At 42.2% G+C, this 23,122-nt stretch overlaps 3 protein-coding genes across 12 annotated transcripts in view; 2 read left to right on the top strand and 1 right to left on the bottom strand.

The window, feature by feature from the left end:
• The window catches only part of Nmt2 (N-myristoyltransferase 2), a 63,579-nt gene extending 61,357 nt beyond the window's left edge, over positions 1-2,222 (top strand). For all 4 annotated transcript variants that reach the window (XM_023561190.2, XM_063253805.1, XM_063253806.1 and 1 more), the window contains 2 exons: positions 1,283-1,420; positions 1,598-2,222. In XM_023561190.2, coding sequence (XP_023416958.2) covers positions 1,283-1,420; positions 1,598-1,618 — 159 coding nt within the window. In that variant the 3' untranslated portion in view covers positions 1,619-2,222. The remainder of the gene's footprint in view (positions 1-1,282; positions 1,421-1,597) is intronic.
• Positions 2,223-4,590: 2,368 nt separating this feature from the next.
• On the bottom strand, positions 4,591-8,532 carry Rpp38 (ribonuclease P/MRP subunit p38). Of its 5 annotated transcripts, none has more exons than XM_063253809.1 (2): positions 8,085-8,532; positions 4,591-5,547 (listed from the first exon to the last, which is right to left on the bottom strand). In XM_063253809.1, the coding sequence occupies exon 2, from the start codon at positions 5,535-5,537 to the stop codon at positions 4,683-4,685; it is 855 nt and encodes a 284-aa protein (XP_063109879.1). In that variant the 5' UTR covers positions 5,538-5,547; positions 8,085-8,532; the 3' UTR covers positions 4,591-4,682. The 5 variants fall into 5 exon arrangements, with proteins under 5 accessions (XP_063109879.1, XP_063109877.1, XP_063109878.1 ...); XM_063253807.1 differs by having other exon boundaries at positions 8,211-8,532; XM_063253808.1 differs by having other exon boundaries at positions 8,266-8,531.
• Positions 8,533-11,628: 3,096 nt separating this feature from the next.
• On the top strand, positions 11,629-21,757 carry Acbd7 (acyl-CoA binding domain containing 7). Of its 3 annotated transcripts, none has more exons than XM_063253802.1 (4): positions 11,629-12,344; positions 20,838-20,955; positions 21,063-21,125; positions 21,209-21,757. In XM_063253802.1, the coding sequence occupies exons 1-4, from the start codon at positions 12,324-12,326 to the stop codon at positions 21,280-21,282; spliced, it is 276 nt and encodes a 91-aa protein (XP_063109872.1). In that variant the 5' UTR covers positions 11,629-12,323; the 3' UTR covers positions 21,283-21,757. The 3 variants fall into 3 exon arrangements, 2 of the variants coding, with proteins under 2 accessions (XP_063109872.1, XP_003462343.1); XM_003462295.5 differs by lacking the exon at positions 11,629-12,344 and adding an exon at positions 12,907-13,287; XR_010048910.1 differs by adding an exon at positions 13,020-13,287 and having other exon boundaries at positions 20,838-21,757.
• The last annotated feature ends 1,365 nt before the right edge of the window (positions 21,758-23,122 follow it).

Here is a 23,122-nt window from a genome sequence, read left to right as displayed (position 1 = left end):
ACCGATAAAAAACGAAAAAGAACAAAAAAAAAAAAAAAAAAAAAAACCCAGGTTGGATGTGATGGTGCATACTTATAATCCTAGCACACGGGAGGATTGCCATGAATTTGAGGCTAACTTGGGCCACACATGAGTTTAAGGCCAACCCTGTCCTACAAAGCAAGTCCCTATCTCAGCAGCAAAAAACTCTGAATCAAGTGACATACATTGTGCTGATAAACACTGAGTGTGGGAAAATAATTTTTCATGAGAAATTAGAAACAAATAAAAAATGTTTTTCTTGCATTTTTCTCATACTTGATCACTGAAAACATTGTTTTACAAATCTGTTATTTTTGAATTCCCAAATCAACATTATCTTCAGATTGCTTGTTGTCAACTATAGTATTTCTTATATAGTAAGTTGTTTAAGGTAAAAACTCAGAAATAAAATTTTATGTGTTTCATCTATATCACATTGCATATAATACTATTACTAATCATTTTAATGATTTATTGGCATTTAATGACTATTTATTAGCAGGATAGGGAATTGAATCCAGGAACACTGTACCACTAAGCTACATCCCCAAACCTTTTTTTTTTTTTTTTTTTTTGTCTTTTTCCTTTTTATCTGTACCAGGGATCAAACTCACGACTGCCTGCTTGCATGGCAGGCGCTTATGCCGCTGGGCTAAATCCCCAGCCCCTCCCCAAACCTTTTTATTTGAGACAGAGTCTTACTGAGTTGCCCAGGCTGGCCTCAAACTTGTGATCCTCTTGCTTTAGCCTGCCATGTAGCTAGGATTACAGATATGCACCAAGCCTAGCTAAGAAATTTAGACTTTACCGTTAAAATGTATTGCCGCAATGAACCCAAAGAAAATACACTATTTAAAGTCTTTACAACTTTGGTTCCTTGGCAGTAGCTTCAGCTAAGTCAGGAACTTAGGCCAATAATTAATAATCTGGAAGTGGAACTATCTAGACATCCTTCTGAAGCAGGAACAGAAAATTTTGTGAAATCTTAGTAGGTTATTTTATGTAAATGCCCAGCCATCAGGTGTACATTTTTTGATTCAGCATTTCTGAAGTATCTTGCTGACTTTATCATACTCACTTGGTAGCATTATAAAACAATTTTGAACTGAATTCCTAGCCAGTACTATATATCACAAACATTAAGCTCCATTATAAGTTCAAAAAGTCTGTTAGTAGAGAAATTGTTACACTGAAATGTGTATTAGAGAAGACACCCTAGTCCCCTAATGTTTTAAATTGTAAATCTCTTTTACACTGGCAGAAAGGATTTGATGTATTCAATGCACTAGATCTGATGGAAAATAAGACCTTCTTGGAAAAACTCAAGTTTGGTATAGGAGATGGCAATTTGCAGTATTACCTATACAACTGGAGATGTCCAGGGACAGATTCTGAAAAGGTGAGTGACACTGACAAAAAACTTTGTAAACAGTGAATCTGCCCAGACATTTCCATACTTTCTTCCCTTAAAAAGGCTTTACAAAGAGCTTTTGAAACATTCATGTATTGAATTACATTATGATTTAATTTTCTACCTTGCCATCTTGCTATCATTCTATTTCTCTCCTCCATTTAGGTTGGACTTGTACTCCAATAGATGGATCTGTTGATTTCTAGAGCTCTCACATCCTCATTTGTTAATATCCTATTTAACAACTCCTGGAACTGCCATTCCAAAGAAGAGAAAAAGCACAAGTGAAATTGAAGGAGTCGGTAACAATCAGAAAAAAGGAAAAACACCTGTGTGACAAGTAGTACACATTTGTAGCTAGAATGTTAAATTTATCCTGTTTCTGTTTACCCACTAGTCAGAAGGATGAAAGGGTACAAAGAATACATTCCTCTAGTTTTCAAACTGTAGGCGCTTGTGAAGAAAGGGTATTTTCCCACTCTATAGAAATGGAACTGTTTTTCTATGAACTAAGCAGAATTCACAGCATTGTGTAAGAAAATCTTTGCTGCTTTGTGGAGATAAACTGCTGCATTTGTATTTATTAAATAGTGGTATATTCGTCTGTGTAACAGAACAAAGGATCCACCTGGAGAATGTTGACATACATCACTGTCCGTGGTGTCACAGGGGACGTGTGTGGAATGACAACCAGAGGATATCTAAGATAGAGCAGTATGAACATGGAGAGGGCATTTATTCTTCTCTAAGCAAAGTTGCCAAACCAATAAATATACAGATTCGTACTTGATCTTCAGCAAGTCATGGATCATTTCAAAAGCAGTCTTGAGCAAACACTTGTGTGCTCCTCCCCATGACCAGACAGATCTTCCCACTGCTGTATCATCTCATCAGCAATACCCAGGACAGGTGAGGGCAAGGAAGAAAATAGCCTCAGATTAAAACCAACACCCGGGGAATTTATTAGTGCTCTCAGCACCTTGATAGTTTGAATGTTTTATTACTTATGCAAAATTGCACATATTCCTTTATGCTTTTAATTTATCATGAAAACTGTCATGCTGATGGAAAATGTGTTATTTGTAAATAAGTATTCATCATTTTGTTACTGATGGTCTTTTTACCTACAATTTGAAAGTTTCACAATGTACATATATGTGTATATACTGCAAGTACCCCAAGGGAAAAAAGATGCAAAGCAAGGCCAAATAGACTGGCCTTACATGCCACAAATAGACACTCCTTCCTGTACCAGTGCCTCACTGTTTAATCCAGAGCAAGTTACTTGTGTCACCCAACATGATGGAATTCCCTTCATGTGGTTAAGAAGCCACTGAAACCAGTCATACCACCAAGGGGCCACTAGAATATTGCCATGGGCTAATTCTGGCCCATGGCCTGTTTTTATACATCCCACAAGCTAAGAATAATTATTACTTTTTTTGAGTGATTGGGAGGAAATCATCAAGACTAATTTTTAGACACATAAAAATTACATAAAACCCAAATGTCAGCATCCATGAATAACTTCTATTGAAACACAGCCACACTCTTGTGTATGTAGTAACTATGGCTTCATGCTACAAAGGCATGCTGGGTATTAAGACAGAATGTGTCTCCAAAACATGAAATTTGTGGTAAAGGTTGAAAGCCACAGATGTGGTGCCCAGGACTACCACTAGAGGGGACATTTGGGCCCCACAGTTAGGACTAGTTTTCAGATGACTCAAACCGAATACACTGCCCTTCGTTCCCAACAAGAGAAAAATCAAAAAGCAAAACTACAGCTTCACTGGGACTGACACACCAGCATTAAGTAAAAAGTACTTTTGAGTCACAACTACCTATATCTCCACTTCTGTCCATTTTTATGGGACAAAGTCTTGTATACAGGTTTTCAAATAATTGAAGAATTGCCAGTCAGAAATTTTGTCACAAGTTTACGTCATGAGAAAACTGTGAAACACACTGATCCTCTAAAGACTCATTCACGTATCTGTTGCAGAATTCATGTCATTTAACTGGATCACTTTAAAATTCTGTAATTAATAGCTACATTGGCCTATTCCTTTATGCAGATTACTAATTAACCTTTAAGTAGTAAAACTGTTATTAAAAAATACATGTTCTATACTATTTATAATGAAAATATTTTTTGGAGACAGGGTATTACTATGTAGTTTAGGCTGGCCTTGGAACTCTCAACAGTCCTCTTGCCTCAGGCTCCTGAATGTTAACATGACATGTATGCATCACTATGCCTGACAAAAGGATCCATTTGGTAAGGATCTTAAAATTTGGACCAAGATGGTACTAAGTAAAATTGAAATGAACAGGGTGGCATAATCCATGAGTCACCCAAGATTTTTGAACATTTTGGTAAACCATTACCTTCTCTCTAGACAAGTGACTCTTCCAGAAACACTGCGTACTGTATGCATCATATAGAACATCTGCTATGCTGGTTCCTAATCTTAAGGGCCTTTCATCACCTAAATCCAATGAAAGAATCCATGATCAGTTGTTTCATTGTCTCTGCCACACTTTACCACCTACCACCATCACACTGTGGTTTGTTTGGTGCTGGGGGTCAAATCCGCAAGTTCATGCTAAGCATGTGCCCTACCACTGAGCTGCACTCCTGGCCCACACCGTGCTTTTTATACATGTTAAATTTCCAAGAGAGTAAACTCTGTACACAAAATGAACTCTAATTAAAATACCTTATCTAGCTTTTTTTCTGTCCATATCAAGTTTTTCTCACAAACCCACAACCAAGCCTACCTACAATGAAAGCTAACATAGTTAAAAAATGACGGCTTCTGAGGACAGTGTAATACTTGCATTTATCTTTCTTCTAAAACTGATACTTCTCAGTTGTTTCACTGACTCTACTAACTAGAACTATGTGACCCATTTTCTAAGTCTGGGAGAAAACTATTTAAGTGTTGTAGGATACAGATGTTCTTGCTAACAAGCAGTGTACCAGCCTTTAAAACAGTGAATTTACAACAGCATGGATATTAGTTTCAATAAACTTTTGATACTCATTTTTTAAATTTTTCTGAACTTAAGTGTATTTAAGCTTCAGCACATTGTGCCACACAATAATGAAGTCTTTTATTACACATCTGAAAGAAACATGACCACACAGGATCTCGGCAATATACATAAATGTAGCTCACTTTATTTTAAGTCCTCTTTATAAGGTGTCCTTTTGCAAACTGCATAAAACGACATTTCTCCAAGATTATTTCAAAATAGTCTTTTTACTTTTAGGTGGTTTCCTTATCTTATTAGGGTTGGGAATAAGTTTCTTTATTTTAAGCGGTTGTAATGGTATAGCACAACCCAGCCTCCTTTCAGCAAGTTTTCTCTTATGTTTTGAGAGGTCTTCAAATGAAGTTTCCAAAACCTCTTGTTGATGGTCTTCCAAAGATCCCGTCTCTGTATTTTCTCCAGAATCTTCAATTCGGCCTTGAAGCCATGGTACATTTAAGCTGGGCACTCGGGGAATGATAGCTCTTACTTCATCTTCAAAGCTGGAGGTGCCTTTTCTGAACCCCAAGGCTAGCACACATTTTAAGCCAATGACAGGGGCAATTCTCTCACTGAGCCGGGGAACCTGACAGGCAGGAACAGATCTGCTTAGACTTAACTGGATCAAGTGTGAAGTGATGATGGCAGGCTTGACTGACTTGCACACAAGCACCAAGAGCAGCTCATTCCTCTCTAGGGCCCGGGTGACCTCGTTAACACCAAGGGCAAGCTGCTTCCTGACATGCACAGGTGTCCAACCTGATGCTTGCTGGTCAGCATCAGGCTTTTTCTCCTGCAGGTCCTCAATCATACTAATGTCTAGGCCATATTTTTCTCTGCCTTGCCTTTTTAGAAGAGGTAGCCTTTTCCTTTTCTTTTTCTCCTCTATTTTCTGAAGTCCAATAGATTTGAACCTGTCCTCAAGAGTCTGTAATATGAACTGCATGTCCTCTCTCGCCAGGGGGCTCCAGCAGAGAACGTATGGGTTGTTCAATGACGTCTTCACAGTCACAGGCCTTGTCTTACGAACAGAACCCCTTCCTGGTGCTTGAAGGGCAGCAGCCATTTTGAAAATCCTTCAGAGAATCAAAATGACAATGGAAAATTCATGTTAGCCAGAAACATACTCTCTCAGAGTCATGGTAAGCTATAGCAAACCTAATTCCAGAGACCTAGTCACGTGACCAAATGTTTGATCTCTTTTTAAGACTTAAGTAATTTGGGGCTTGCACAGAGTGTGCAAGGCCTTGGGTTTCATATCTAGCACTACAAAAAATGAAAAAAAAATGATTAGTAATTTTAATTTCCCCCATTTTTTCATGTAAATTTATATTTCTTCCTATACAGGCAACATGAAAAGTTTTACATTACTGTAATCAATCATAATGAAATTCTATTTGCTTTTTTGTTTATTTAATTTCCATTTCAGAGCTATTGTATAACTCAGTAGGAGAGAGCCTGCATGCATTACAGGCCTGTGTTTGGTCCCTAGCACTGCAGTAAAAAAAAGTTGTTTTACTTTAGTGGCTGTATGGTTTAATCTTAGCATTTCTGAAACTGCTCTCTGGCTGTGCTTTCATTCATTCATTCAGCAAATACTTTCTGACCTCCTCCAGCAACAGGTGGTGTTCTGGTTATTGGGGCTTGTGGTAAGCAAGACTGGGCAATCCACAGAGATCATCATTTTTTTTTAAGGGCCCCAGAGACCTCTGCAGTGATTAACAGTTGTGATTTTAAAAATGCAAACAGCATTCTATAGATGATTAAAATTTCAAGTAATGGGTTGAATTCCTTTTGGAAGTCTCCCTCCCTACTTAGCAACTAAGTTTCTTGTATATACTTCCTAATATATTTGATGCATGTGAAGGTATATGTGGCCCTCTTCTCATGGTTATTGAAAGCTGACTGACAATTTCATTAAAACTAGAGAAATCTAATGAAATTTAAAGATATCAGTACAATAAGAGGAAAGATAAGGGCTTATAAAAGGGTTTCTTGTTGGGGCAATGTTATAAGTCACTATCTAGGGAGCATATCCTCTTTATCCTTCCTAGAGGCAAATGTGTATTTCTTTCTCTTTCCTATTTTCTTCCTCCCTTTCCTAGGGCTCAACTTAAAACCACAGTGAATCACTTGGCAAAACTACAGGAAATAAAGACCCCCTCCACTTAAAAGTTGCATGTACAATGTAGACAGGGAATGTGTCCAAATGTATAAAACACTTCCACAGTCTTTCATTTTACATAATCATGTAGAATTCTCCAATGTGTGAAGGAGGAAACAGACTCACTTCAAAGTCAACTAGTTTTTCTACATTTTCTGTTCTTTCAATCCTGCCTTCACCTCAAAAGCAACCTGTGACTTTTAAAAATACACAGATGGTTGGTTCTTATCCCACATCTACTGAATTGGAATTTCTGAGTATGGCAAATGCAGCTGAGCCTTATGAATTAGAACCAAAATTAGGATCTGCTGGTGTTTGCGGTAACACAGGAAACCTTGGTCATGACAGTACTGCCCATCCATCTGCTGTCTAAATTGTCCATCTTGTGGCAGCCACACTGGGCACTTCCCTACCCCCCATTGTCTCTTCCTTGCCCTCAGGCTGAGGGAATTGGGAAAAGTAGCTCATCCAAATCTAACCAAGTGATTGCTGGCAGTTGGCACTGAGTTAAAGGTGGTCGGGAAGAGAGAAATGAATGAGCAAAAAACTCTGCCAGTCATATACTGTTCTGAACATCCAAACAACATAGGGCATTTACAATTACGTACATCGTAGCCAAAGAATAGCAAGCTAGGCATTAACTCCTGTGGTCTGCAGAATCTGGTACGAGAGAATAAACAGCTAAAAGCGTAAGACCGAAATACCTCCCAGAATACAAGAACCAGCTTCAGAGGAAGGGAGAGAAATAGAAAGGACTCGCCATGTTGCCTTTTGAGCTACGTGACTTTGCCAACTCTAGGATCAAGTGCAAACTATAAGGTGACTGCTATTCAAAGGCCTGCACAAGCTGGCCATCTCCTATTCGTCTCTTTCACCTTCAACCCACCCACCGTGTGTATTACACCCAGCTTTGAGGCCGTATTTGTAATAGCCTCCGAGTACTCATACGCTATTCCCCCTATCTCAATAACCTTCCCACCCTTAGCCCCATTTGCAAATGGATTACTCATCATGCATTGTCCATAAAATATTTAAAAGGCAATAACAGTATCAGCTTGAAGTTTAGGAAGAATTATCAGCATAAAAGCAGCACAATGCGGTGCAAATTAAAGTCAAGCTCGTGCAAGATGCTTAGGAAACTGTACAGCAGAGGAAGTGAGAAAAGGTCCATTTCCTGGAGGAAGTACCTTCCTAACAACCTACATCTTAAGAATTCTTACCAAAGGTAGTACGAAACAAAAGAAGGGTATCCCAGCAGAGTCTAAAGCCAGGCCAGAGTGTAAAGCACAGATAGCAACGTGTAAAGCATAAGCTTTATACGAAGATTCTGAGGATTCCGAGCAAAATAAATGTGTTCTGCAAGACAGGAAGCAGCAAAGGCTCCCGATCGGACACAGAAGAAGGGCTGGCAGCGAGCACTTAAGAGGCGCTGGGGAGGCGGCGACCGACCGAAAGGGGGCTACTCCGGCTGCGTCCCCAACTCAGGTCTGTCTCACCCCACTGCCAGCGTCCCGCTGGCCACGCTAGAGGAGCCCGGAGACCGTGGGAACTCGCGCGCCTGCGGGGTTGGCCTACCCTCATCCCACGCGAGGCCACGCCGCCTCGCCGACCTGCGGGCCTCTCCACTCACTACAGTGATTCTCGCTCCACGCGAGCGTCAGCGTCGGATCCGAGGGTGTCCGCGCCGAGCGTGCGCAGAGCCGTCACTTCGCGGCCCCGCCTTACAAATGCGGTAGGTAGGCGGGGCAGAGTCGCTCGGAGCGCTTCATCTTGTTTGTTCTAGATTACGTCGTTCCTTAGGTCAGTTGGCCCACAGCGTTGCCCAAAATAGACACGGCAAGACCTCATCTTTTAAAACCTTGCGTAAAGACGAGAGGGAGGCTTCGGTCAGTCGCTAAAGTTGCAGCGCGCAGGCGCAAGATACGTCTCGCGAGACTCTGCGGCTGCCGCGGGAACAGCCCGCCATCTTGTGGGTCTGGTAGTCTGCGGTCGTGTCCGCTCCGGGGTGTTGTGTGTGCTGCGAATTTCTTTTTTTCCGCATCTTGGAGTCCTAACCTCTTCTCGATCCAGAGACGCAGAATCCGAACCCGGGTCCTAGTGGCTGCATGTCCATTGAGTCCTGGCGGACTGAGCCACGTCGTGAAAATCAAATAAATGAGAGAGATTAGATAAATTGAATAGAGCACGTCCTTCTAGGAATTATGTAGGAATCCTGATGCCCTCGAAACTCGAGAGAGTTGGGGTGCTTTGCGGGTGCGACGGCAACTGGAGTACTCCATCAGTCTGCGGTCAGTGTCCAGCTCACAGAGCCCCGGGAAGCCGTCTTCAGTCACCAGAACAGTCGAATAACATTTGAAAGGCGAGGAATCTGGATGTGTTGACCCACACTTAGCAGCTGCTTCTCCTGCCCCAGCCCACCCCTTCTTTTCAGTTCTCCAGACCAATTTGGGGATATTCTGTTTTCCTCTTCTCCATATATTCCTCCTTTTCTCAAACTCTACATAATCATTTTCTTCCCCATTTTGTGGTCTAGCTTCTGTAATTTTAATTTTCATCACCTAACTGGCCATAAAGTGAAAAGGTATTGCCTTTGGTCGGTGACTATTTCAGGTTACACAGGTTAAAGTAGAATGTGATTTTTATCACAATTAGATGAAAACGAACACTTACAGTGAGTTTATCACATTTTAATAATATGAATAGTTCAAAAAGATGAAATGTAAACATATACTTCTAAAGACAAAGACACACAGGTCTAATTATATAATACTAGAGTACTGAAAAGGAAATTTAAGTTTCCCCCCATTAAGTCCCAGAAGTGTAGAGCGACCATCTTCTGAGCTTGCATTTTCTCTGGAGATCGTCTTTCCTTGTAGTAGGTGGCTCTGGAGCCAGGCTGCCCATGTTTAGATCCCAGCTTCACTGCTGGCCAGCCTAAGACTCCAGCTTCCTAATGAAGGGATAAAAATAGTTCTTATTTTGAGGATTAGAAGAGATGATTTCTTTGAGATGCTTAGCACAGGCCTGACACACATAATAAATGCTTGGTAAGTTGTAAGTACAGTGAAAACCCTGGCAAAATTAGACCAACAAGATTTAAATAAACTCTTTAATTCACTGCTTGTATTTTTAGACCAGCAATATAATTTCGACAAGAATTTTGTTAAAAAGAACAACTGTGTTTCAAAGGCAGTTACTCTCATTTATGCTATACAAACATTACAACAAAAAGCTTTAAAGTCATTCATGATCCCATACCCTCAAAACATGTTTCTTTTCAGTTCTCTCCTAATTTGTTTCACCCCTGTGCATGCTAAAAATAGTCAAATTTGCATTCTGATTTTCTTTCCACGTAATTTTCCCATGTTTCTCATAGTCCTCCAGGGGCCACCTTAACATTCTATTCCAAGTGATCAGTTTTCCTTTTAAATTACATCTGTTAGTTCTTTTGCTGTGAAGTATCAGGTCTTGGAATAATTTGTAAGAACTTTGACTAGTTTACAAATCTTGTAAAAGCTTTCTTTTACACTCTATAGTTAGACCATTACTAGATTTATATGTTTTCCATTGTAGCAAGAAATGCCCCCCCCCCCAGCCAGTCTGTTAGATGTGGAGGTGATAGTGCCTGTTACAGTTCCTGTTGCTCCTGTCTCCTCAGAATGGCTGGTCACTATGATGCATATTGCTAGAACCAATCAAATACAGCCAAGTATTCTGCTTGTTGCTTGCAACCCCATAAAAACCTCCCCCTCTGAGATTTTGGGGCCTGATATTTTGGGAATGACCTCAAACAGTGCCCACTGACATAAATAATCTACCTTGAAATTCTGGGTGTTGTTTCATTGTTTCTGCTTGCAAGTGCACCTTGATAGAAGCAGTTTTAAGATTCTGGATGGTAAATTGTGTCATTAGCTGCAATCCTGTAATGAAATAAATGAAACTTCAGCAAGAAAGTCTAAGAATGTAGAACTGCCAGATTTTTTTCTTCCCTCCATGCATTCTCATTTGTTCTCCGTGTGCATATATATATATATAAACACAATTGTTATATGAACAACAAGCAGTGTTTTCAACCAGTTGCTAAGAATAGACTTTAATGATGAGGTGCAAATGAGAACAACCTTTAGGTCTGTGCTATTGGAAGCCCTGATAAAGCAACTTGGGGAACATCTGTGGGCATGAAGGCAATGGTAACAGGGTATTTCAGTAGCATAGAGGCACTGCTCTGCTTCCATAGGTAAGGCCAATAAGGAGAAAGAACCTAACTGGATTCAACCCAAACCAAAGCAAAACCAAGCCCAAAGTGATGTCAGCTCCCTGAACCTTAGTCCCACGAGCCAACATCCCTCATTCCAGAGTCGAGTAACGGGTGTCATGAGTGGGGAGTCACTCTGCACTGAGGAACCAACTTGAACTTTTGCATACAGTTGTACAGACAACATAGCAGCTTGCTGTGCATGCCTAGGTGGAGGGACTGGGAGGTGGAAACCCCTAATCTCAACCAACACTACAGACATGTATGAGAAACACTCTGCAAGTAAGTCTTCACAGAATCCTTGACCCAGGAGTGATTGGAGGGTTTTCAAAACTCAAGTCAGTCTGCAGTTGTGCCTTGCCTTTGTGGTTATGTGCGGATGTTCAAGGTTGTCTGGGGCTTTCACTTACTGTTCTACTGAGGAAGAGAAAGATGAAAGACTTTTAAGTCAGATGATCATAAGGTTAGTGTGAGATGTTCTAGTAGAATTTTTTAAAGAGTAATTTTAGACCCACAGTGGTTTTATTTTGTTTTTGAGGGAAGAGACCTAATGTGAACAGTCTCTAAAATTTTAGAAAAATAATTTGAGATGAAGTTTGCTATGTTGCACAGACTGGTCTCAAACTCCTGGGTTCAAGAAATGCTTCTGTCTCAGCCTCCCAAGTAGCTGAGACTGTAGAGGTGTGACACCAACTCAGGCTTTTATTGGGGGGGGGGGAATGAGGGTCCAAACTCTTCTAAAGCAATATAAGCAGAATTAGTTAAGTCTTTAAAGACAGAAATATGTGCATATGTCTGTGTATGTATGAATCAGGTAAAAACATACCATTCAACTTTATTGATGCAACTGGGATCTTCTATGCATCAGGCAGTTGCTTCCCAGTGTGTTCAAAGGAATTTTCATCTGGGCACAAGTGGACAGGCAGAGGCTTCCAATGGTGTGACCTCAGCCTCTCCCTCCAGCACCAGGCATGGCTGAGCTTTTGCAAGTTCGAATTCATATACACACATCCTGTTTCAGGTTTGCCGAAGGAGACCTGAGTGAACCTGAAAAACAGAGACCAAGGGATATTAAAACCTCCTGCAGGGACTGTGGAGGCAGTGATAACGAAAAGGAAGCCCAGTGTAGCTGCACACCGCCTGCAATCCCAGATACTAAGAGACTGAGACAGAAAGCCCTCAAGATCAAGGCCAGCCTGGCAACTCAGCCTGTTTCAAAAACAAACATAAAATGCGTAGGGATGTAGCGCACTGTGCCAGGTTCAATCCCCAGTGCCACAAGGAGAACGAAGAAGGAAGAAGGAGAAAGAAGGAAGGAGGAGAAGTTGGAAGGAGAGAGGAAGATGAAGAAGATGATGCAGATGAGGTGAGGAAGAGGAAAAAGGAGAAACCTGGGGGCTGTCAATCTGCACTTCTTACACTGGATCCTGTGAATGAAAAATGCCTTGTTCACAGTAAGTACTCAACAAATACTTGAATAAATGAATGTGAAAGATAAGGTGAAAGGAAATCAGGGGAATCAGAGGGCATTCCATCAGTGTGGTGGCACATATCTGTAATCCAAGTACTGTAAATGCTGAGGCAAGAGGATCTCCAGCGTGAGGCCAGCCTGGGCTATGTAGCAGGACCATGTCTGCTGTCTCAAAAACAAAAGACTCAACCACAAAAGGCCGCAAAACTAAAGGTAGAGCTTTATTAAACTGGCTCATACATTAGATAAGCCATAGATGCACCTTTTATTTTTCATAATTTTACATAATTGCGTAATATGCACCCACGCTGGCCCTGGCACCGGGAGGGAGGACCGCACTGGCCAGGTCCTGCGGGTGCACAGCACGGTGCGGTCCTATAATTTTACATAATATGCATCTACGGCATTCATCTATAATCTATATTTAATAAAGTTCTTTTTAAAAAAAGGTGCCAGACCAAAACAAAAAACAAAAAACAAAAACCTTAAAATGGGGTGGAGGTTTCGCTCAGCGGCATAAACGCCTGCCTTGCAAGCAGGCAGTCGTGAGTTCGATCCCCCGTACCGATAAAAAGGAAAAAAGACAAAAAAATAAATAAATAAATAAAACAAGGTGCCACACAGCTGAGCGCCACTGTCCCTGGTATATTATTACCAGCGGGTGGAGAAGTGAGACCTCAGGGAACCGGAGATGCCGACCCGACCCACGGAGGACCTAGACGCCCTCCAACAGCCCGCGTCCCGCCCCCACTCCGCATCCCCGCCACGCCCCCTCCGCATCCCCGCCACGCCCCCCGCCCGCGGCCCAGGGCGCAGCCAATGGGAGCGGCCGTCGGAGGAGCGCGGCCCTTTAAGGAGCAACGCTAAGGGCTGTGGCGCATTCAGTGCAGAGTCTTCTGGTGGCGGCTGTCGTCATGTCCCTGCAGGTAACACGGGCGAGGGAGACGCGCCGCGCGGGCTGCCGGTGCTGGTGAGGGCCAGCGCCCCGCAGAACACTCGGGGCCCGGGGAGGCCTCACCTTGCACCCGCCGGGAGGGAGGACCGCGCCGGCCAGGTCCCGCGGGTGGACGGCACCGTGCGGTCCGAAAGGCCTTCTCCTCGGAAGCGCCAAGTGTAAAAGTACTGTATCTTTGATATATTGGCCATGGGAAACTTCGGGAAAGAGAACAAATATAAATAAATAAAAAGCATCGGGAGTTCCTTCACCCAGGCAGTAAGCACTGGTAACAGAGCGCTTCCTCTAAGTCCTTTTCTGCCTGTGCATATGGCCATCGGTGCAGGTGTGTGCACGCGTGTAACACACCTGTGGGGTTATATGTTTGCAGTTTTCTTCCTGTACTTAACAGCATTTTTCAAGCATTTTCTTATTAAAGATTGTCTGAAGCATAATTTCTAAAGGGTTTAAATTTTGTAGGATGAACGTGGGTAACTTTAGCCGTTTCTTCAGGAGAGCAGTTATGGGGTAGTAAGCACACTCAGGGGTCTAGGAGGGTCACCCAGGCCTCGCCATCTCTTTGCCTGTGACACAGTTACTTCTTTCATCACTTTAATCTTTGCTTCTAACATAGATACTGTTATTCTAGCCGAGTGGAGAGCCTGGCACAGGTCCAGCAAGGCTATCTGTTGAATCTTTTAGATATCTTTTTGTTGTGTTTTTATATAATTCATATCAAAGTTTGTCTAAAATAATCAAGATTTTCTGTAAAGCAAAAGATCTGAGTGATTGCTTTTTAGATTAATATTTTGGTTTTGTTGTTGTTTTTTCTATTATTGCCTTCTTTAGTTGTTAAGCTTCATTTTTGCTTTAAAAATATTTTCAGTGAGGATTTAAAAGATTCGGAAATATCATAAGCCAGCAGTAAGCTAAAAGAGATTAATACCAAGTACTACAGTAGGACAACTCAAAAAAGCAGTTAAAAGAGATAAAGAGCATCTACGCTTATAAAAGTCACTTACAAAAGTGACACCCAGCATGATGTGATTCACCAGCAATCCATTTAAGTACTAGAGTAAAAATCTAAAAATAATAACAAGGGAAGCTGAGGAAAATACACTGGAAATACGCTATTTTTATAACTTTTATTTGAGTCTAAACTCATTTCAGAGTAAAAGTTTAAAAAATACTAACGAAAAATTTTAAGACACTGCACCTTTTGCATTTCGAGTCTTCTTGCAAATAACCTTCCCCTTCCCCTACATGTTTGCGTAAAGATCTGTGCAGATCTTTACAACAGTGGAGCACAGTAGCTCCACTGTGAACATTTTTTAAACCTTAATTCAGTTCCGCAGTGGATAAAGAACAGCTCAAAAAGATACTGTTAAGCCATACAAGCATGGGCTGAGCATGGTTTTTGGCTGCAGAAAGAGAAGTAGATGAAATGGGAGTCATGTTTAGAGCTGTCTTTGGTGGGTAAGATTGGGAGGGACATCCCCAGGGGTACTGGTAGCCATAGAGAAGGCAGATGTTGCCTGAGGAGGCTGTCACTGCTAAGGAGGATGTTGTCAGGGACCTCATGGGGAAAGCACACAAAGCTGAGGGCCCCAGGAGAGGCCTAGTGGCTGAAGTTTGTTTTACAGCCTGAGTAGGAGACCAACTGCACCAGTATTTGATTGGAACTTGGAGCACCACTCTGAGAATCAGCTGATTAGAAACAAGGGAATATAAATAAATAAACAAACAAACAAACTGTGGTCATTTAAAACTCAGAAAAGCATTTGAAATCCACAATCAGTTTTCACAGAGATAGATCCCAAGAAGGAATCTCATTTAATAGGTTAAATCACAAAATATCCTCTTTATATTAGAACTTATTTTATAAACTTAAAAGGCTGTTCAGCATCTTTCACCACAACAATTTCTGCCCCAAGAACAGGATTTATAATGTCAAATGTTATTCATATATGACTTTTCAATCATGAATATTTTCATAGTTCTATATGATTTTTAAATATTGAACTTTTCGGCACTATGGCTTATATATCACAGCCACCAAAAGAGTTTATGTTTAATCAGTTACACGCTGAAGAGGACTTATTAACATCACACTAAACTTTAAAGTTTGGCAGTTTTAACCAATCATAAAAAATGAAATGGAACTATTGTCAATCTACTGTTCTGTGCAAGAAGAGAGCTTATCCCTTCTAATAAACTGTGCTTGGACACCAGTTATGTGACCTCTCATCATCTACTACCCAAACAACCGCTAGTACTCGCTTTTCTACATTCAGATCAACTTTGTTAGCTTCTACAGTTGAGAAACAATATGTGGTATTGTCTTTATGTGCCAGATTTATTTTAAGTCATTCATATTTTATGAAGAACTAGAAGAGAGATTAAAGGCTTCAAACTTAAACGATATAGAGATGGAAAAGTTAATTATCCTAATTTGATCAGTATGTTATAAATACACATTAAAACATTACCCTATGAAGCAAGCCCTCTCTACAAATTGGCACCATGCACAGGCCGCTGGAGAGGGGAGGATACAGTCAGATGTACCCATTTGCAGACGGTAGGGGAAAAGAACAAAAAGCAAGTCCTCCCTGTGAATCAACACCATGTGTGGGCCACTAGGGAGAGAGCAAGACACCAGCCTCTTCCAATGCACAGGCTGGGAAATAAGAAGAGCCAAGCCCCTCACCAGAGCCCTGCAGTAAGCAACCTGCTGATCTAGAGAAACTCAGGCTGCAATGATGGCTATTGAGGCTGAATACAGTTTAATGCTTGTAGTGTTTAGTGTTTCAAGAACTCTGCAGGTCTAAAGCCGATGGTCTGAGTATCTATTCAGAGGATGGCAGTATGCAGTGTAGCATTTATGGGGATCTCCTTCTGAGGGTGATGGCCATTGTTGATTCCCTATTGTCTTTTTTGAAGTTCTGTATCATTTTCATTGTTTTATTGGATTAGGTTTTGTTCCGTTTCGTTTTGTTTGATTTTATTGTATCCAGTGGCATGGGCAGCTATTTCAAAAATAACAAGATACATTATGATGCCCATTTTGGATTTACTGTTATCTTGTTTTGAAGTCCTTTATTGCATTCATTATTTTGTTTTTATTGGTTTCACTCTGTTCTGTTTTGTTTGATTTTTCTATGTCTGAATTTATCTGCAGCTACTTTGAAGAAGCAGGAGGCATTATGGTAACCATTGTTGATTTCCTATTGTTTTAAAATCTTATGTCACTTACACTGGTTTGTTTTGATTGGCTTTGTTCTCTTTTGTCTTGCTTGGTTTTATTCTCTGTAAAAAAAAAAATAAAACATTAAAAAAAAAAAGAAAAGAAAAGAAAAGAAACAAGGGGCACTAAGGGCACTGCAGTACCCAGTGCTGATTCCAGAGTGTTATGATGTGAAATCCAGCAATATTATTAATCTTTGTTCAGAAGGATTTTAATCTAATAAGTTTTGTTAAGTCTCAACATAAATGAAGATATGGATAAATGTGTACATGCCTAAGTGTATAGGATTGATAGCCATAATACTTAGTTTTTGTTGGATAGTTGAACAGAACTGTTTGCAGTCTCCCTGGTTGAATTCCCATTTATATGTTCCACTTGTGTATCTTGAACAACTGTTTGTGGGGGAACAATATGTATGCATCAACTAGTGATTTATTACTGTTTATTTCTTTTCTTTGAAAATATGTACTATTTCTGCCCATTTTCTATTTTGTTTTGTCTTTCTTTAAATTAAAAAAAGAAACACAGTTCCTCACCCAGGCAGTATGCCCGGCTCCCCAAACAGCACAGGAAGCTACCCAAACAGACCCCTTCTTCCCCAAGTGCTTCTATTAATAAGAAGCAGCTGAACCCTGAAAGCTGCATCTCATCCCTGCTAACTTTAAGATCCTCCTGATATCCACCCATTTATACCCACTGAACTCAGCACAGGCTCATGCCACCCGCCCGCACTCTGTGAACCTGGCAGAACTGGGCCTTACAGCTGCCCCCTGTCGTGGAGCCTTAATTCTGCTGCTGGCTGCTTGGAGCAGTGCTCCTTAGTTCTTCCTCCAGCCCAGTTAGGCACCCTCTTTAGTCTGGAAAAAGGCTGCTTCCTGCCTCACCTGCCCTTCTGTGCGGCCACTCGCCCTTCTAGACTCTCACTGTGGCTGCCCCCACTTTCAGCAAGTCTCACAAGTCCCTGCTGACTGATGACTGCATAGGCCCCTGTCTGCCTAGCACAGGCCTGGCCATCACGGGTGTGCAGCTCATCGTTGGTGTGGTGCCTGCATTGAACTTTGAGAAAACTAAACTAAATAAAAAATATTGGCATCCTTAACACCTTTCTGTTGAAGACAGATACAAGTTCAGCATCCCTTGTCCAAAATATATGGAATCAGTGTTTCCATTTAAGATGCTTTTGGATAGGGACTAGATAGTTGCATATACATAGTGAATATCCTGAGGATGGGACCCAGGTCTAAACATGAGATCCACATGTGTTTCACACACACCATATGCATAGAGCCTGAGAGTGATTTTGTTGGTTAGCATCTGTGGTGTAACTGTGTTTGTGCCCATGTCAGCCAATGTGGATTTTTCCATATGTGGCATTACATCAGCTCAAAAACATTTTCATTTGGGACATCGCAGAGGAGCTTGATTCCTAGCCTGGAGTCCCACAACTGTGTGCCTCTGCTGGAATTCAGCCTGTATGCACCCAATTGTGTCCATGTGAGACCTGTGTTCCTTCTACCACCGCTCACTGTGGATGGGGAGGGAGAGACCTCACGGTGGAGCAGACCTCAGAAAGCATACTAAAGCACGAGTCCGACAAGTCAGGATGCCCAGGAAGGCAGCAGGACAGAGAAGGGATGACAGGCGCTGCCAAGGAATGGAATCCCCATCCAGAAAGGGAGGAGGGATGAACAATCCAGCTGGTGGGGACACGCTTCAGGGCTGAGCTCCTCTGTTCAGGGAGTCCAAGACACTTAGCACAGCTTGTTATGGCTTACCACTCCCAAAATGTGGAGAATGATCTTTAAGAAATTCCATCCTGGAAGGCAGGAAGCTTATGAGTTTTTGCAGAAACCTTAGACTACTTGCAGGGCTGTAGTAATATTGTTGTAGTAATATTGTTGGGAAATAGCTGGAGCCTTTCCAGCAGACAGGCTCCCTACAGTGCTGAGAGTGGGGCGGAGGACACCTGCCAGACTTGCCTGAGGTGGCCCTGCTCCCCCTGCATTAGTGAAACAGACTACATGCACATTCTAGAAAACCTAGACAGTATACAGTATTTGAAGCCAGAAAATTTACTAATAATCAGAGGCTGTTTACCTATTTTTAGTCTGTATTATTTTCAACACAACTTTCTTAAACCATACTATTTTTCTTGTGTTACTTTATTAAGAGTATGTTCAGATTTTCGCTAGACTTTCCTTTCTCAAGAGCCTTATAATAAAAATAAGAGTAACCAACATTCATTGAATGCTCATGATATACCGAAGAACTACTTTAAGTGTTCTGCATGTATAGACTTGTTTAAATCCTTCTAGCAACCTTGAGAAAAGTGTCATTATTGTTTTATATTCCACATAAAGAGACAGACACAGAGAGGTTAGGTGTTGGGCTCAAGGTGAGGCTGAGAGTCCAGTAGAGCTAGTGTCCTACCCATGACTGTGTAGAAGCAAAGATGGTTTCCCAAAGAGACACAGAATGCATTCCCCCATGTGCATGCTACTCTAGGGCCCCCGCTGGGCGCCAGTGAGGGGGCTGTTTTCAAGGCTGCTGAGGTTAATGACTCTTCAATCACAAACAACCACTCCACTGTGCCCCTTCTCCCGCCTTTGGCCTGCCTGGAAGCCCCCCAACATCTCTGCTGTGACCAAAGGTTCTGAAGTCACAGTGGGGCTCCCTTTCCTGTCCCCCTTGGGCCTTTGGCACAAGGGAGGCTCAGGCCTTGGAGAAATAAGTACAGGGCCCAGATGGGTCCAGGAGGCCTCACAGAGCTTCCTTGGATGATTCTCAGGCCACTGATAATTCTTGCTTATCCTTAACATAAGCATCACAAGGTAAAATACAGTTCATAATAAAAATAAGAAAGTCAGTCATCACGCCCTTCATGCAGTGTCATCTGAGCAGTTGAAGAGGGCTGAGGTACTAGGGTGCCTCGGCTGTGAGAAGGCAGAGCTGGCCCTCTCCTCACTGTGGGCCTCCCCAAGGGAATGGCCACAGCTGAGTCCTGACTGGGGGAAGCAGGGGACTGCTGAGGGCTGTCTGAAATGGTCTAAGGTGCACTACTTAAGCCTTGGTCCCAATTGCCGCACTGGAGGTGGTGACAGCCTTACATGCTGGGGTCCCTGGGAGGTCTTTGGATCACTGCGGGGCCCCAGTCCTGCCTCTTGCCCTCTCCCGCTTCCCTTGCTCCGCTGCCATGCCTGCTGTGGCCAGGGAGCCTGACAGTAGTCTCCTGCGCCGTCAGTCTTTCTTTCTAAGCTGATGATTTGCCTCTTGGATTTGTGGTAGTGATGCAAAGCTGTCTGTTAGGGAGGTTGGGGTTTTCAGACTCAGCTCAGGATAGGGCTATTTCCTTCTCCAGCATGTTTGTCTATCAACTCTAAGTCAGCTAAACAACTCTTTTTCTGGAAATCAGCTGAAATGAATGATAATTTTCAGTGTTGGTGCTTAAGCAATTCAACTAAATCAAGGATATTGATTGCCCTTAAAAACTAGCTAGTGCTCTGAGCAGGTGTGACTGCTGATGAGACCAGAAGCCGCTCGATCAGTGGAAGGGAGGTCTGGGCTGTATTGCTCCCCTGCTCTGAGGGGTGGGAACCCGGCCTTCCAAGAAGCGTGGCCAGGGCATGGGGATGTGGTACCCGCAAGGTGATCCACACAACAGCAAAAATGGATATGCTCAGCATTTTTTTTTTTTTTTTTTTTGTCATTTTCCTTTTTATCGGTACCGGGGATCGAACTCACGACTGCCTGCTTGCAAGGCAGGCGCTTATGCCGCTGAGCTAAATCTTCAGCCCCCGTCCAGCATTTTCAGTATAGTTCTCCATATGTCAGGTGAATGCCAGGAAAAAGAGATCCATGAGTTCAACTGAGGGTGATTCTGGTGGATCCAAAATATCAGGGGTTATTTTTTTGTCCTTCCCTTCTCTTCAGTTTGTATATAAAAACTTCAAAAATTATTTTTTTCTGTTTCTTTTCTTTTTCAGTACTGGGAATTGAATCCAAGGCCTCTGCATAGAGCTACATCCTCGCCCCCCTTTTAAATTTTGTATTTTGAAACAGGAACTCGCTAAGATATTATGTAGCCCAGACTGGCCCAGAACTCTGGCTCCGCCTGCCTCGGTCTCCCAGAGTTCTGAGATTCCAGGCATGCACCATCATGCCCAATAGTTATTTACTTCTGTTTGAAACCTGTCTCCCATCTGCCCTCCCTCTCAGAGGGCAAACAGCCACACCAGTGCCCGGCATGTCTGACATGTGCACATAAACACCACCTGCCTTTGTTTTTATTTTTGCATTAGGCTGATTTTGACAAGGTTGCAGCAGATGTGAGGAAGCTGAAAGCAAGACCAGAGGACGAAGAACTGAAAGCACTCTATGGGCTCTACAAACAGGCTGTCATTGGGGACATTAATTTTGGTAATTATGCCACATTTTAAAAGATAATACAATTGGTTTGAACAGTATTTGTAGAGTGCCCAACAAAAAGTAAACTTAAAGTAAATCTCTCTTTCCTCTTTTGGCAGCATGTCCATCAATGTTAGATTTAAAAGGGAAGGCCAAATGGGAAGCATGGAACCTCCAAAAAGGTTTTTAAATTCTTAAACCAGGTTCAAACAAACCTTAATCTTTCACTGCACCACTCTGAAATAATCTGCTTGTATCTTTCTAGGGTTGTCAAAGGAAGATGCCATGAATGCCTATATTTCTAAAGCAAAAGAACTGATTGAAAAGTATGGAATTTAGAATTCATCAGAGAAGAGTTTTCCTTCGAATCCTTCTTAATAGTATGAGCTAATATTTAAGGGCAGTGACACCGTCGACTCCAGACCATGGATACATTTGTTGTCAGCGTGAATTATGATACTTAGGAATATACTGAAACCATGTAGTTGACTAAATTTTATTTTCTTAAACCGGGTAACTTTAAAAGTATTTTTGCTGGACATGGTGGTACACACCTGTAATCCCAGCACTTGGGTAGCTGAGGCAGAATAATCATCATGAGTTGGAAGCCAGCTTAGGCTACATAGTAAGTTCAGCTACTGTGAGCCTGAACTACATAGATCCTGTCTCAAACAAAGCAAAAATGTTCTTTTAAAAAATTGTTGTTCTGGAAGTTTGTATATAAAAACTTCAAAAAAATTTTTTTTCTGTTGTCTTATCTGTTCTGCAATGACTTAGTGCCACTGAGATAATAAAAATAGTTTTATTATATTAACAGCTAGTGGGAAGTCAGTGCCTTTACCAGAGCTTCCCCAGATGCAGGGACTGTGGAGTCATAGGCCACCTATCAAGTCCTCATGCTGTGCTTTACTAGGTGACAGGGACAGGTTATTAGTCTAGAGAAGGGAAAGTAGCTTACTGTCACAGGGCCAGTATAAGAAATGACTGAGTTACGTAGAGCGATCTTGCACTCACTAAAAGCTGTATAAAATATAACAAATGCAAGGTGTGGTTTTGTGATAGAGCCCTTGCCTAGATTCACAAAGCCCTGATTTTGATCACCAGCAAAAGAAGCAAAAAGAAGGACTTACAAGTCTACGGCACTGTAGCTGTATAAAAAAATAACCTCATAGAAATATCCACTATTTCTCTTTAAAAGTTTTGCACTGGCCGGGCATGGTGGCTTAGGCCTATAATCCCCGTACTCGGGAGGCTGAGGCCAGAAGGATCCTTGCCAGTTCGAGACCAGCCTGGGCTACAAAGTGAGCTCAAGGCCAGCCTGAACTGCATAGCGAGACCCTGTCTCAAAAAGACAAAAAAAAAAAAAGGTTTTGCACTGAAGACAAAGAGTCAAACAAAATGCAGCTGGTGACGAAAATGCAGAGTGAAATACAGTGCTACACACCCCTCAGGCCTCCTGGCCAGTTCTTGGACTCTTCAGAGACAGCTTCAGCCAGGTGAGGCACAGCACTGTCATCCCATCTGGGAAGCCAAGGCAACAATAACACAAGTTTAATTTAGTGAAAAAAGATCAGCTGGAGATGTAGCTGAGTGTGCAGGTACTGGGTTCAGTTCCTAGTAACACGCGCACAAGTCTCATCTTTGTTTGGAAACCTTAGATTCTGTAGGATATAGAATTACTATCTCCCCAAAAGACTGTACCTCTGTTCCCTGAGTAAGACTGCAGTTATTATGGTATTAGCAGAAGAATAGATTGACTTTATTTTCCTTAAAAACAAAAACAGAAAACCCCTAGAAGGTGTGCTGGATGAATATCCAGGGGGTTAGGTGAGGGCAAAAAGCCAGTTCTAGAATGTTCCTTCTGGGTCAGAATGCCTGAGGTCAACTCTGGGAGTAAAGGGTTGTTTGGGCTCACAGTTTGGGGGTTCCAGGTGGTTCCAGTCTGCCCTGCTTGGTCTTGTTGCTTTGGGTCTGGAATGACACCCCACAGCATGCCAGGAGCTGGTGGCAGAGGAAGGAGCTTCTCAGGGCAGCTGGGAAGCAGAGCTCGGGGTCCTGTACCCCCCAGAGGAGAGTGCCCTGGGCCCTAACTCTCTTCCAGGCTGGTATCTGAGCTTTCAACACCCACGAGGAGAAAGCTCTACACCTGAACCAAAGGCAGCTTTGGCTCCCCTTCACA

This window comes from Cavia porcellus, unplaced genomic scaffold, assembly GCF_034190915.1.
Source record: "Cavia porcellus strain 051 isolate PalLab524CR breed Dunkin Hartley unplaced genomic scaffold, mCavPor4.1 scaffold_7, whole genome shotgun sequence".
NCBI classification, from domain to species: Eukaryota; Metazoa; Chordata; class Mammalia; order Rodentia; family Caviidae; genus Cavia; species Cavia porcellus.
The sequence above is the reverse complement of the archived record's forward strand: the minus strand, read 5'-3'. Positions and strand labels throughout refer to the sequence as shown.

What these genes read in the sequence shown, in the direction of transcription:
- Rpp38 (XM_063253809.1), bottom strand. Translation starts at nt 5,537, where the DNA reads ATGGCTGCTGCCCTTCAAGCACCAGGAAGGGGTTCTGTTCGTAAGACA.
- Acbd7 (XM_063253802.1), top strand. Translation starts at nt 12,324, where the DNA reads ATGAAAAATGCCTTGTTCACA. An exon ending in CATTGGGGACATTAATTTTG is followed by an intron (nt 20,956 to 21,062) that starts GTAATTATGCCA and finishes CTCTTTTGGCAG; the next exon opens with CATGTCCATCAATGTTAGAT. An exon ending in AGCATGGAACCTCCAAAAAG is followed by an intron (nt 21,126 to 21,208) that starts GTTTTTAAATTC and finishes GTATCTTTCTAG; the next exon opens with GGTTGTCAAAGGAAGATGCC.